Source organism: Macaca mulatta, chromosome 8, assembly GCF_049350105.2.
Source record: "Macaca mulatta isolate MMU2019108-1 chromosome 8, T2T-MMU8v2.0, whole genome shotgun sequence".
Classification (NCBI taxonomy): Eukaryota; Metazoa; Chordata; class Mammalia; order Primates; family Cercopithecidae; genus Macaca; species Macaca mulatta.
Window position 1 is genome coordinate 129929648 of NC_133413.1, and position 14248 is coordinate 129943895.

Below are 14248 nucleotides of genomic sequence, written 5' to 3' on the forward strand. Positions count from 1 at the left end.
GGCCAGGTGCAGTGGCTCACACCTATAAGTCTAGCACTTTGGGAGGCTGAATTGGGTGGATCACCTGAGGTCAGGAGTTTGAGACCAGCCTGGCCAACATGGTGAAACCCTGTCTCTACTGAAAATACAAAAATTAGCCAGGCGTGGTGGCACGCGCTTATAATCCCAGCTACTTGGGAGGCTGGGGCAGAATTGCTTGAACCTGGGAGGCGGAGGTTGCAGTGAGCCAAGATTGTGCCACTGCACTCCAGCCTGGGTGACAGTGCAAGACTCTCTGTCTCAAAAAAAAAAAGAAATTTGGGTTCCATAGCTCCATAGCTTCCAAGCTATTGTCATAACTGCAAGTTTTGGCACACAGCTGTAACACAAAAGTATCACTATCTGACTGCTTTTTTCTCAATTATTACTGAGCAAAAATAGCATAATAAGGGGAAAAAGTACAGTGGTTTTTACAGCCTCCTAAAATCTATCCAAGGTCTCCAATGACCCAAAAAGTCTACTTGGATCTTCCTGGAGCTTAATAGTTTCATCTAAGAAAGAGGGGGAAATAATCTCTGCAGTAAGAAACACCCATTTTAAGGTCCAGAATCAAAATTTAGATTTTATTTTTTCAGTTAAGTATCAAAGAATCACAGGTTCAGAGTCATTCCTAGTCTTTATGACATCTTGGGGGAGCCACCCATTGCATTTTTGTTGAGCCAGAAGTCTCTCTACTCAGGCCACAAAATGTACTTGAATCTTGTTCTCGGCATACATTGAGATCTGTATCTCGAGACCAGCAACCCTGGAGACTAGCCTGCAAGCCTCTGCTTTTGCAATATGTTTCCGGGATTTCTTGACGTGGATCTAGTATAACCTGGTCTTCCCAGGCTGGGAATGCCTGTCGTGGAATTCCAGACCAAGCCTTCATTCCACACCCCAGTTCCCTGTTTACAATAGTGTCTTTGGCAGTTTTGGTACACGCCAAGGTTCTCCTCCAGATACCACACTTGGCAAAATACTGTGAGGCCAATCTTTTTAAGTGGTGTGGACTTCCCCAGCACTCATTCTTTTTGTCTTCCAAATTTGAGTCGTAGAGGCTGGAGTTTGTGTTCCTGTTCCCTCCTCAGCTTCCTGATTCAGATTCCCACAGATGAGCAGGCTGTCTTGAGAGCCACATGAAAATCTCTCCTCTTTTTTGTTTTTTTAAAACATTCACTCCCACAATAATGTGCTCTTAAATCTTACCACAAAATCTCTACCCAAGATCTTTCCTTTTCCTGCGTACTTTCTCCTTTGCCTTACAAGTGCCTATTATCATTTGCTGCCATTTCAACCTCCTCTGAGATTTGATTCAAGGCCTCTCTTTAGTGCCCTGTTCTTTCTTACCCCAACCTTGAAAACATTATGCTGTAACGTATCAACTAGATAAATCCTACAACAGAACAATAACTTTATGAGGACAGGGACTTCATCTGTTTTACTCACCACTGTATCTTCCATGTCCAACAATGCCAATCACATAATATCCACCTGGCAAACACTTGTTGATAAGTTAATGATAAGTACTTTTTAAAATCTTGGCTTTCTACGTATGACCTGTCTAATGTTACCCTGAAAGGTACACTGGGCAGATCAATAGTATCATCTCCAGCTTACTGATGAAGGAACTGGAGGTTTATGATTTGCACAAAATAATTCAGCTGCATAGCAGCACTAGAATCCTAGGCCTCCACCCTCCTGGGCCATTATTCTTCTGCTTGGCCTTTTGGGTGGTCTCCAGTTGGGTGCTGGCTGCTGGGTTTTTTTATGGAGAGTATACGGGAATGAAGATCCAACTACTCCCAAGCATGAGCCCTGCCCGAGTAATGCCCACTGAGAAGCTAATGAGGACAGTAGTTTCTGTCAAAGCATCTAGTATTTCAGAAGCAACTTCCAAACTTTGACATACAAATTTTTTTGTTGAGCAAAAAGTCTCTCTACTCAGGCTACAAAATGTACATGAAAAACAAAATTTCCTTTTGACATATTCCCTTTGTTCCCACTCTTAGAATAAGAAGCATTTTCAGATGAAAGCACATGGGCTTCAGTGCCCTATAAAACTGCGTTCAAATCTAATCTCAGCTCTTTATAGTTCTGGTACTCTGTAACTTAATCTCCCAAAGCTTTATATCTCCCTGGAATGTTGCACTGTTTACAGGCAAAATATGTAAAGTGCCTTGTTTAGTCTTAACTCAAAGTAGCTGCAGTTGTAGCAGATGCAGTTGTACTGTTTAGTAAAGGGTATGTGCTCTACCTCAATACTGGCAAAGAATATTGCTAGGTAAAAGTTGTTAAAATTCAATCTACCATCAAATTCATCTTGAATTCTACTATAAACAAAAAACAATTACTATGTATTGATTTCTTCCAAGTATTCCCAAAAACACACAGATAACACACGCAGACACAGACACTCAGAAACACGAGTGAGTGCTATCTCCTTCTTTCTCTAGAACAACCAATATCTCCAAAGAAATAACACAAATAAGAAACATTCCAGAACTGACAAAAGCTAAAGAAGATGCTCCCCCTGTAGCCATATTCAGGACTCTGCTTTAAAGTTAACAAGAATTACTAGTGTTTAAGTCAATTTTCTTTTTCTTTTTTGAAACGGAGTTTCGCTTTTGTTGCCCAGGCTGGAGGGCAAAGGCGAGATCTCGACTCACTGCAACCTCCACCTCCTGGGTTCAAGTGATTCTCCTGCCTCGGTCTCCTTGGTAGCTGGGATTACAGGTGGATGCCACGATGCCCAGCTAATCTTTGTAATTTTAGTAGAGATGGAGTTTCACCATATTGGTGAGGTTGGTTTTGAACTCTTGACCTCAGGTGATCCGCCCACCTCGGCCTCCCAAAGTCCTGGGATTACAGGTGTGAGCCACTGGGTCCAGCTGTGTTTAAGTCATTTTCCTATCCAAACTAACTTCTCATTGTGTGTGATAAGGAGCCAAGTATACATAGGTGTTAAAATTATTTTTAATTCCTTTTTCACAAAGATGATGGTGAGTGCTAACCTAAGAAAATGTGACACTTTTTTATAGCAATGTAAATAGAGAAAAGACTAAGGTGAAAATAAATGGTGCAATTATTCTTGCAGTGAAAATTATACTTGGCTATAGTGCCAGAATTTCTTGCTACAAGAGATTTTTTAAATTTTCTTTTCATTCATTCATTCATCCATGGATTCAATGCCACAAGGAAATGAGTTTTTGCTGCATGGAAAGTCTGCCAAGACATAAGGTATATGAGATCCAGAAATAACAACAGGCACACAATTAAGATCTGAAGTCTACCACATATCTAGAAATATTAAAGTTTGGCAAGCAGCTGAGATTGCCATTTTTGAGGATTACATTTTTCTTTCTCTTTATTTTAGTAAAGGATTTGATTCCATCAGTTTAAATATTTATAGCAAAATATTGCCCAAGATTAGTTTAATACACCTCTTTTTTTTTTTTTATCACAGATATCCCCGTAATTGTTTCACTAGTGGAACGTTCAGCTTTTACTCATGTATTTTGTACAGATGTATGAGTGATTTTACAGCATATGACATTAAAACAGCCACATATAAATGTTATAGGTGAAGTGTGTATAGCACATGACGTATTCTGAAAAATATCAACTACTTACATCTGTGTTTTAAAAAACTAATAATAAAAATAGTACAACTTTACAGCTACATAGAAGTTTAGGTTTACAAACTACTTTAAAAGCCTTGATACGTATTCAAAGGTACCTAGAAAGGGGAAGTAATTCCCCTGAACATACACACATGTGCTCACACACATGGTGTTCACATTCACAAAGATCTCCTCCAGTAGGGCAGACACTGAACATTTTAAATAGGAGGCCAAATTTATAACACAGGAAACATCATAAAGGTCCGAAAGAACTCAGACCAAGAAAACGTCCCTTTGCCACTGAAGAAACGACCGAGATAGAGCCCAAAAGGGGACAAAGCCCAAGAGACAAAGAGATAGAGAAAGAGCAACAGGAGAAAGAGCATTGAGGTTTATACACATTCCAGCCTCTAAGCAAGCAAAGGCATTGCACATAATAAGACAAATACTTTTGAAGATGCTCTTGTATCATGAAAGGCTGTTGCCACTAGGCTATGAGCAGATTTAGAATAACCTGTGCTATTCTAGATTTCCCCTCAATATTTTATGCCACCACTTTGAAGCCATGAATTAGAAACTAAAAGTGGTACAGTTGCGTCAGAGTAACCAGTGCCAGCCCAGTGTCAGGATTCAACAAATGCTTGCTGAACGAATCCACGAGGGCTTGTTTCCATGAAAATACATAAACTTTAAGCTTCCGTGGTAGAAAAAGACACTTCAGTGATATAAGTAAGAAACTCATGTTCCACTCGGAGCAGAGCAATGGAGATATAACCTTCCTAACTATATCCCTCGTTACAGCCCTGAGAGTCAGTGATTCACTAAGAAGATGTCTCGTATTTTTATGCTCTAAAGTTTGAGGTGATTATGTTTTTTGTTTGTTTGTTTGTTTGTGAGACAGAGTCTCCCTCTGTCATCCAGGTTGCAGTGCAGTGGTGCGATCTCGGCTCACTGCAACCTCTGCCTCCCAGGTTCAAGCAATTCTCCTGCCTCAGCCTCCCACGTAGCTGGGCGCACGCCACTACCGCCCAGATAATTTTTGTATTTTTAGTAGAGATGGGGTTTCACCATGTTGGCCAGGCTGGTCTGGAACTCCTGACCTCGGGTAATCTGCCTGCCTCAGCCTCCCAGAGTGCTGCGATTACAGGCGTGAGCCACTGTGCCCAGCTGCAGTCATTGTTTATACCGAATTGTGAGACTGGTTTTGTCACATGAGGACACTGCCACCCACCAACAAATTAAATGCAGGAATGTTTTTCTCAGACAGAAATGCTTTAGTACCATGAACAGTCAGACTTTGAATCAGCAAAATCATGGGAGTCCAATAGAAGTTACCATAATTAATGTCATTACAGACTTTTAGAAGAGAAACATCTGAGTAGTATTTCTCTGCCTTGGCAACTAAATATCTGAAAAACTTGAATCATGAGACTCCCCATCTTTCGACTCTAGCAATGTTCTAATTGTTCTAATTATAATGACACTCTAGTCCACTAGAAGTTAGGTGTCAAACATTGCAAATCACTTGTAGAGTTTGTGAAGGATTTGTGTGCCTTCCACCAACAATGGCCTATCTTCAAAGTGAGGTTCATTCAGTTCTATGCCAGAGTCTGTGTGTTCTGTGATCAAAGGGAGAAGTGGGATGGAGATACAGAAAAGGAAGAAGGAGGCAGATGAAGATCTTTAAAAGAGGAAAAATAAGTCAAGTAAATCAAATCTTCTACTGGTTTCCTCAACTCTACTTAATCAGATTGGAAAGAGCATATATGATAAACAGAACCACATGTAAGCTAATAACCCAAGCGATGCTCTCAGGAGAATTTGACCATGTGCATCTTTGCTGCATGACTTGTGGCTGCTATGCTTGAGTTCTTTCTGCATTTTACATACACTTTTAGTCATTTCCTGGCTGTTTCAACATGCTGTCCCATCTACTCTAGTAACATGTATAGGAGGCTTCCGCTCCCCTTCTATTTTCCTCCAATTTTGTGAAACTTCACAATCAGATAAAAAGAGACTGCATGGTAGATTGTGTTCTTGTTCCTCATTATTTACTGCCTCCACCCATTGCCATATGACTTGCAGGATAGAGTCCCCATGGAAAAAATACACTTCCCTACACCATTGGTTTCATGTGCTCAGCTTTGGCCAGCAAACTGTGAATGGAGTGACATATACCTCATAAAAGCAGAAGCACTGAGACCCAGTGCACAGTTCTGCCACTCTTTTCCCTCTGCCAAGAGCAAGACATGTCTCTGATGGAGGCTACTCCTTCAGCCTGGATTCCAGAATAAAGAACACACATGGGGCAAAGCTGCCCTTGGCCTACAGCCAGCATACTAAAATGTAAAATGGGAGCAAGAAACCATTTTAAAGTCACTGGGTTTTGTTTTGCTTTTTTTTGGTCATATCATAAGCTTGCAAAAGTTCACTAATATGTGCTTGTTATCACTGTACATAAAGTAAGAGTTAGGGCTCGAGATGATCTTTCATGTGGGAGGGAGTTCTGATTTGATTCCTTCTGTGTATCTCTCCCTTTCACAATATACACACTGACTCTTGAGGTAGATCGTTTCGGGATGGGCACCAGCTGCTATTATTTATCATTGTGACTATCATTCCCTTTAGAGGAGTGCCCCATAGCACCTTAACTTAGGACCCATCAGATACAAACCGCTTGTGTATTTTTCAGAGGGCTTGAAAGCTATTGAAGGGGGAGAAAAGCTATTGGAATTTTTCTATTACACAGCTGGCATCCTGTGTACATGGAATAAACCAATATCCTTTGCCAGACAAGTATAAAAGTCACTTTGCAATATAAATTTTAATTTTAAACAGTATCGTGCTTACACTATAATGTAAATAAGAAGCCTCTTAGATTTTTGAAAACTAGAAAAACCTTATCTGATTGTTTTGCATCAACCCCTTACCTTCTGTAGACCCTTTCGTATGAAGTCGTTTGTTGAGTTCATCCAACTTGTTCTTCATGTGTGAAAACCAGTTAAGGAAAAAAGAAAGCAAATCAGAAATGTTCTTTCTCTCCTATGCCCTGCTGTCTACTTAGTACCCTGCTAAATTCAAAAGCGAACTCTAAACTCCATCTATGTCATACATTCTTTTGAGGAATTACTCTTTTCTCTCAAACTGACATTCTGGGCTCCACTTCTAGCAGTTCTACGTTTGTAAGCACCTTCTTCAATCTCTGTTTCCTTTCCTTAAAACTATGGATAATCACGGTGCCAATTTCCCATGTCGGTACTGATGATGCTTTGGGCATATGTATGTATGTTAATTAGGATAATGCCTAAATGTTTCAGATTAATCTCTAGGCACACTGAAGTGATTCCCAAACTAACTTATGAAATCACTTTTCACCAAAGCTAAAAAGTAATGACTCAGCAATTCTGAAACATCATGAGTCAGCAACTCTACCCTTCACTATATATCCTAGCCTATGTGTACAAGAAGACATTTCCAGTAATGTCTGTGGTAACATCGTTGTAAGAGCTAATGTGTGCAAATTACTAAATGTTCTTAAGTAGGAAAATGAAAAAAAAATTCTTATGGTATATTTATACAATTAAACATTAACCACTGTATTAGTGGTAAAAATAAGTGAGCTAAAACTTCATGTATTAATATACATGTCTCAAAAACATAATGATAAACAAAATAATTGCAAGATACATATAAGAATATTTTTTAAAATTTTACAACATGCAAAACTATAGTATAGGTTATTTTAGGAAACTATACAAAAGATTACTTAATACATTATTTAATAGATATATACTGCCGGGCATGGAGGCTCACGCCTATAATCCCAGCACTTTGGGAGGCCAAGGAAAGCAGATCACCTGAGGTCAGGAGTTCAAGATCAGCCTGGCCAACATGGTGAAACCCTGTCTCTACTAAAACTACAAAAATTAGCTGGGAGTGATGGTGGGTGCCTGTAATCCCAGCTACTCTGGAGGCTGAGGCAGGAGAATCGCTTGAACTCAGGAGGCGGATGTTGCAGTGAGCCGAGATCGCGCCACTGCACTCCAGCCTCGGCAACGGAGCAAGACTCCATCTAAAAGAAAAAAAGAAAAACTGTCCAAACATAGTATGCAGGAGTAGTCTCTGTTTGCACCACTACCACATCCCTGTTGCACCCTCCCACACCCTGCTCTGTGTCCTGGGAGGCTGACCTCTAGGGATGGCATCAAAGAGCAAACTTGCCCTGTGGCTCGCTGTTGGGCGCTATCAAGGGGAAACATGTGAAAGGAAGTACAGGGGAGGAAGATGAGGGTAGTATTCCCCTTGCTGGGAGTGCTCCCTGCTGGGTTGCAATGCACAAGCTGCACTCATTGGCCAAAGACAATGGTTCCTTTCTATTCAGCTCTCTTTCCATATTCTGGAAATTTACTCCTTCCCCTCACCCTTCAAGCTTTGGAGGGTACCACGCAAACCCCAGGGCACTTCACCACTCCTCATTGACTTCTATCCATCTCACTGCTCAGCCCTTGTAAATTACCCATTAAATATGACTGAAACAATTCCTTTAAAGTCTCTTTCTTTTTTTTTTCCTTTTTTCTTTTTTATTGAGATAGAGTCTCGCTCTGTCACCCAGGCTGGAGTGCAGTGACACGATCCCAGTTCACTGCAACCTCTGCCTCCTGGGTTCAAGTGATTCTCCCGCCTCAGCCTCCCGAGTAGCTGGGATCAGAGGCGTGCGTCACTGTGCCTGGCTAATTGTTTTGTATTTTTAGTAGAGATAGATGTTGGCCAAGCTGGTCTGGAACTCCTGACCTCAAGTGATCCGCCTGCCTCGGCCTCCCAAAGTGCTGGGATTACAGGCATGAGCCACTGCACCAGGCCTAAACTCTTTTTCAAAATCTCTTCTATATGGGCCACCTGTTTCCCATTGGGACCATGACTAACGGACATGTGATCCACAGTTGAAGAAAATAGAAAAAGATTTTGGTTGAGAACTGTGACTCCACAGATTAGCAACATGAATTCTACTTTTTGTTTTTCATGGTCTATACCTGTTCTTTTCAATATGGTACCCACAAGCCACATAGGGCTCTTTAATTATAAAGTAATAAAATAAAAATTTAGTTCCTCAGTCACACTAGCCAGTAGCTACCATTTTGGACAGCACAATTATAGACCATGTCCATTGTCACAGAAAGTTCTACTGACCAGTACTGTTAGCCACCCAACACATTCCTCCATAATAAACATAAAGATTATTTCTACCTTTGGCTCTACCTTATCATCACAAGTGCAGCCCAGGTCAAAATCAGACTGAAGGTACATAATCCCTGGATAACTGGGTCTGGTAACTTCCTCTGGCATGGTTGGCCTGAAGGTATTAGTACGCAGGAGATGATTCAAACTTCCATGGGTCCCATTATTAGGAGCTGGCTTCAATCCCAGGAGATCTAATGAAAAGTAAGAAAAGGAGGCAGGTGCTTCTTACATCTTTTTGATGAGATATGGTAAGGTTTAAAAGCCTTCACCTTCTATGGGGTCTGAAAACTCTGAACACAAATCAGAATTGGACAAAACCCAATGTAGATGGCAGGCACCCCCTCCTTACCTCCTGAACAATTCTGGACTGAGTACATCTTGCCACAGCTTTCTGAAATAGCCAAGTTCATTGCTTGACCATGAATAGAGAGAGAGATTCCCAAAAGAAAGAGTGAAGGAACAAGACCTTGATTAACTATTGCCCGTATCTGTGATAGTTACAACCCAAGGACCATCCATGTCAGTATCACTTTTTTCTGCACTTCTCTGGGACTGTTTAATTCCACCTTTTGAAATGAGAATTATAATCAACAGCTAACTAGAAGTCTGCCCTCTAATGACTCTACAGAAGTGTGGGGACGTGAGGAGGCTTTGGCCCTGTCCCCTGAAGTGCCACTGAGCCATGAACAGGCTGATTTCATAGCAAATGAATGGTTGCCAAGTGCATATTCAGTGACTTGCTTGAGCTCAGAGGCAGGACAGGGGAGAGCTAGCAGCCAAGATGGGAAAAGAACCCAGGAGACCCGACTTGCAGACTCCCCCTCTAACCACCAGACTGGCACTCCCTTACTAAATAGGAAAAGTTGTCCTCATTCAGCAACTAGAAGCTCAAGGAAGAAAAATAATTAAGAGCACATAAATAGCTGGCCAGGATGCAAGCTGGCAACATTTTTAACTGGGCTGCAATGCGAGAGATGGAGGTGGAGAGGGCTCTGTGCAGAACTCTTGCTTCATCAGGTCTCTGACCAGAGGTGTCAAACTGTAATGCTATGTTAGACCAGCCAGAGGCTGCCAACAGCAACACTATGAAAACGCCCCATTAGTCAACTGTTGAAGGAAGACAAAGAAGCCTTAGAAGGGGATAATATTCTGTCTTTGAACCAATGGGCAAGTTATAACCTTTTGTGGGGAAGAGGAGGTGGTCCCAGAAAATAGACACCTCATTTCTTTCTCTGACATTGAGAAAGATCATATACTAACTAAAGATTGTTTCAATGGTTTTGATTAAATAAGTGACTTACCACACATAACATTGTAAAGTTCAATGTTTTCAAATGGAGGTACTTTAGTCTTGTACTTAAATGTTGGACCATAACCTACAAAAACAGTCTTCCAAAAGAAAAGAAAAACAAAAACAGTTAAGTATTGTTGGGTAGGAACCCTTCCTCTATTTATGACTACCATACAACTTCACTCACACCATCATTACTTATTCTTTCAAAGAATCACTAAAACACAACTTCAATTCACAGTAGTGCCATCATACCTGCATACTGTTGACCTTGTTATCAAATCCGTGGTCTCCCTGGAAAAAGCATTTTCCTGATGGTTTCTTATAAACATCCAAAGGTTTCCTAAATTGAAACAATTTCATGATCAGTTAGGATTTCTAATGAAATTACTCTGATAGAAAGGTAATTTCAGGGTACAAAGAAACTCTAAGAAGGGGCTTTTGAAAGTCTATTTGTCTCTATTTTAATTGCATCCTTCTTGTGACGATGAAAAGAGGATCCTATTCTTTTCTCCAAGTGACTTTCTTTGACAGTTATTGCAGGATAAATGGAGACCTGTGAACAGAAGTCATGATGCTTTCCTTGAACCTCGTGCTTATACCAAGTAGGACACCAAGTAGGGCACTTGTCAAAAGTCATGCTCTGCCTGTCTAGGTGCTTCACTAGCTCCAAGACTGTAAGATTCTCGACTCTAGGACCATGTTTGTCTGTTTCATTTCTATGTACCCCTCCCTAGGCTCAGTGTCAAGACGTAGTAGGCACTTTAAAAAAATGTGATGTCTCACCTATTATATACTCATAATAATTTAAAATTTAAAATAAAATAAATATGTGATGTTTAAACAATGAATGGAGATCTATATTCTATAAAAATGTTTGCATGCAACTTTATCTATCAATATACAATACAACTAGAGTACAACTAAGCAGCCACCTTAACGGTAATCGTGACATATCTGACAAAAGCATGGCTCACCTAGACAACATCTTCATTTAGAAACAGAAAACAGAAATACTCTAGACATCAAGACCATCTGATCTTTCCTTTTGTGACAGAAGACACCTTTTGCAAAAGTATCATGTGACCCTTTTCCAAAATAACTTTCATGTTTATTTAATACAAACATTTCCTAGGTACCTATGTGTGCATAGCACTGAAAGTGCTTTGGGAAAACAAAAAATCTAACACATGGGTCTCCAACCTTGGAATAATAAGGGCTTGGGATAATAAGACATACGCATATAATACCTCAACAATGCAAGAAGAGTTCAATTTAAAAGATGTATTGTTAACCAACATGCCTGCTTTTGGGCTACACTAATTTGCCCAACTGTCATCATCTTTCACTTAACTTCTACTCAGCTCCCATGTTTTTGCCATTTGAACCTACTACCTGCGCCAGTGTGACCCCTTCCAAGCTGCCCCACACATAAAAGGGAGCACATACTCAGCCAATTAATTCTTCAGGAGCACATACTTAGCCAATTAATTTCAGTCACATCCCTGTAAATTCTCCATGAGGATTTCCCACAACTGTTTTAAAAGACTCCAATAATTCCTGTTCTTCATACATCTTTCTTCATAATCCCACATAGTTAACTCTAAGTACACCCCAGAAAATTACAGCATGATATTTATATATCTGTCCCATGCGTCTCTCTAAGCGTCCCATACTGATACACATTTCTAGAGTTCTAAGTTCTTCTTAGAACTTAGAGTTTCTAAATATTTTCTTGTTATCTTCTCTCTCTTGCAAACTAGTACCTAGCTGGAGTGCATGTGGCAGTTGTTCAATTATTGAGATAGACAAATTCACAGCACTTTTCTTAAGCAGAAAGTTGGAGTAAGAGTGAGTGGGAAACAGCTACTTCCAGGTCTCTGTGAAAATGGATAAATCCTTAATAATTAACTCATTGCAAGTTGTTAGAGCCTCCAGACATGTCCTAGACCACATTCAAAAGCAAGGAACCTTCTCTTCAACATTGGAGAGTCTCTTGTAGTTCAATAGAAGGCAAACATCGGGAATATTTAAAGCAATGTAAAAAGTGCCCACAATAACAGAGTTTTTAACGTTAACATTTTCTGAAGTCCTCTATAAATATTGCTTCAAGCAAAGTCTCAACAACTGAGATCAAATCAACCCAATATACTAGGGCAAGGTCCCATTTATACTTTTGACTTACCCAAGTAGTAAGAATAGAGGTTAGAATGTAAATTCAAAGAAAGAAAGAGACACACACACACACACACACACACACAGATGCACTGACAGACCACAAAGACACACCACGACGCTGAGACCCAGAACATAGAGATACGTTGTCTCATCACTGATGGTTTACGTAGCCCACAAAATCTTTGGAAACAGTGAGATTTCCAACTGATATTTCTTTCAGCGATGACTAAGGATGATAAAATAGTTCCAGTTGCCAAAAGGGTGGTTGTGGAAATGAGAAACAGAAATAGCCCATATACCAGATACCTTGCAACATGCCATCTGCGTTCCACCAATAAATGGATATCCTCAATTCTTCTGTTGTTGGCATAGTGCAAACGTTTGGGAAGGTGCTGTTTCAAGTAAGGCTTAAAGTGCTGATCCGGTTTTTTACACTGAAATAGAAATGGAAATCAGACTTTAGATGGAATGCCTTTTGGAAAAATTCTCACAAATTCTTTCTCTAGAAAGCTGAAGGAGATTTTAAGCCTAACTAAAGGTTAGTTCGTGAATAAATGAAATTTGTTTCTATCAAATAATGTACGCTGAAAACAAATAGATTCGAAAGAGATTAAGTAACCTTGGAGATGATATGACAGGCTATCCGAGGAGAGTTAGGAATTTTAAGATGCATTCCTGGCTTGTGAGACCATCGCTAAGAGCAATTCACACTCCTAGGCCTTTCCCAACTCCTTCAAGTCAAGTGGTTGAGGGCGGGGTGTCAGTGGGAGGCGAGGAGCACATAGGTTTAGGCTTATCTGGTTAGATGCTCTTGAGCTATTAAGGTTGCTACCCAGCATCCGGGAACAATGGAGCAGAGTGGGTGGGCAGTTCTGGTTCAGAGAAAGTAAAGATTTGTTTAATCATGAATGAATACTTTTCAGTTCTAATGGAAGGATCAGATAGTCTCCGTTTGTATCATTGCCAAGACCATTAGGGAGCCTGCAGCTGACCACAGGCCAGAAGTTTTGAAAGCTCTTAAGGAAACAAATATACAGGATGGCAGGGCAGTGAGGAAAGTGTTCCTCCTGCCCCCCGCTGGGGGGAGTCACACACGGGAGGGAGGCTGCTCCAGGGGCAGAGGCCTGGGGAGGGCAGAGGCGGGACAACTGGCAACACTTACCGTGAGATTGGCAATAATGGCTTTGGGGTCATCTGTTCAAAGAGAGGAGAAAGATTTCAGAAGAAATAACAATCTTTACCAAGAGAAATCGTTTATGCAGCAAGATACTCAGTTCTTTCTCCTTCCATCCCACAGAAGACTAACACTTTAGTGTTTTGTTTGAAAGATAAATAATTGTGTGTGGGTATTCAACATTTCAGTTATTGAAATGCAGCTAAGCAAGTGGAACAAATCCTACAGTAAACTGCCCTCCTAGGTCCAGTTCAGCTCTTCTGGAGGGAATTCCTCCTTCCATAGCACCAGGATACTGCTAGGTAAATTGCTTCTTATTTTAAGTTCCCCTTAATGGTTCCCCTCAAGACATAGTTTATTTGCAGTTTGACCTCAGGAACTAAACTGGGCATTTGGGGCTTTTAATGTAACTTATTATTTATCTGCAGATTTTTGAAACAAGTCTTCACCCACTTTAAGAATAAACTTCTAATCCATTGAGTTATTTTTTAAAAGAGAGTTTTGTTTCCCTAGTTATATCCCGGGCGTAATTACATAGGTAGCCGCACCTCTCCAGTCATAGACGCACACGTGCGTGCACCTCCTTTGTTTTCAATAGCATCAAGTAAAAGATTTTAGTCAATACTCGGAACTAGCTGAAAGCAAAACTATGTAAATGATGGCTGTGCATAAACTGTGGACAGGATTATATTATCTGAAGCTCCCCTTTTGGGCGGAATGTGGGGA

The 14248-nt window shown here is 40.6% G+C and overlaps 1 protein-coding gene across 16 annotated transcripts in view; it reads right to left on the reverse strand.

The window, feature by feature from the left end:
• The window catches only part of ENPP2 (ectonucleotide pyrophosphatase/phosphodiesterase 2), a 124924-nt gene that overhangs the window by 16768 nt on the left and 93908 nt on the right, over positions 1–14248 (reverse strand). For 8 of the 16 annotated variants that reach the window (XM_077943964.1, XM_015145919.3, XM_028852886.2 and 5 more), the window contains 6 exons: positions 13511–13542; positions 12655–12782; positions 10426–10513; positions 10181–10268; positions 8898–9070; positions 6572–6623 (listed from right to left, as the gene is read on the reverse strand). In XM_077943964.1, coding sequence (XP_077800090.1) covers positions 6572–6623; positions 8898–9070; positions 10181–10268; positions 10426–10513; positions 12655–12782; positions 13511–13542 — 561 coding nt within the window. Of the gene's footprint in view, positions 1–6571; positions 6624–8885; positions 9071–10180; positions 10269–10425; positions 10514–12654; positions 12783–13510; positions 13543–14248 lie in introns of all 16 variants that reach the window. The other 8 variants (XM_015145920.3, XM_015145918.3, XM_028852885.2 and 5 more) reach the window with 1 other exon arrangement.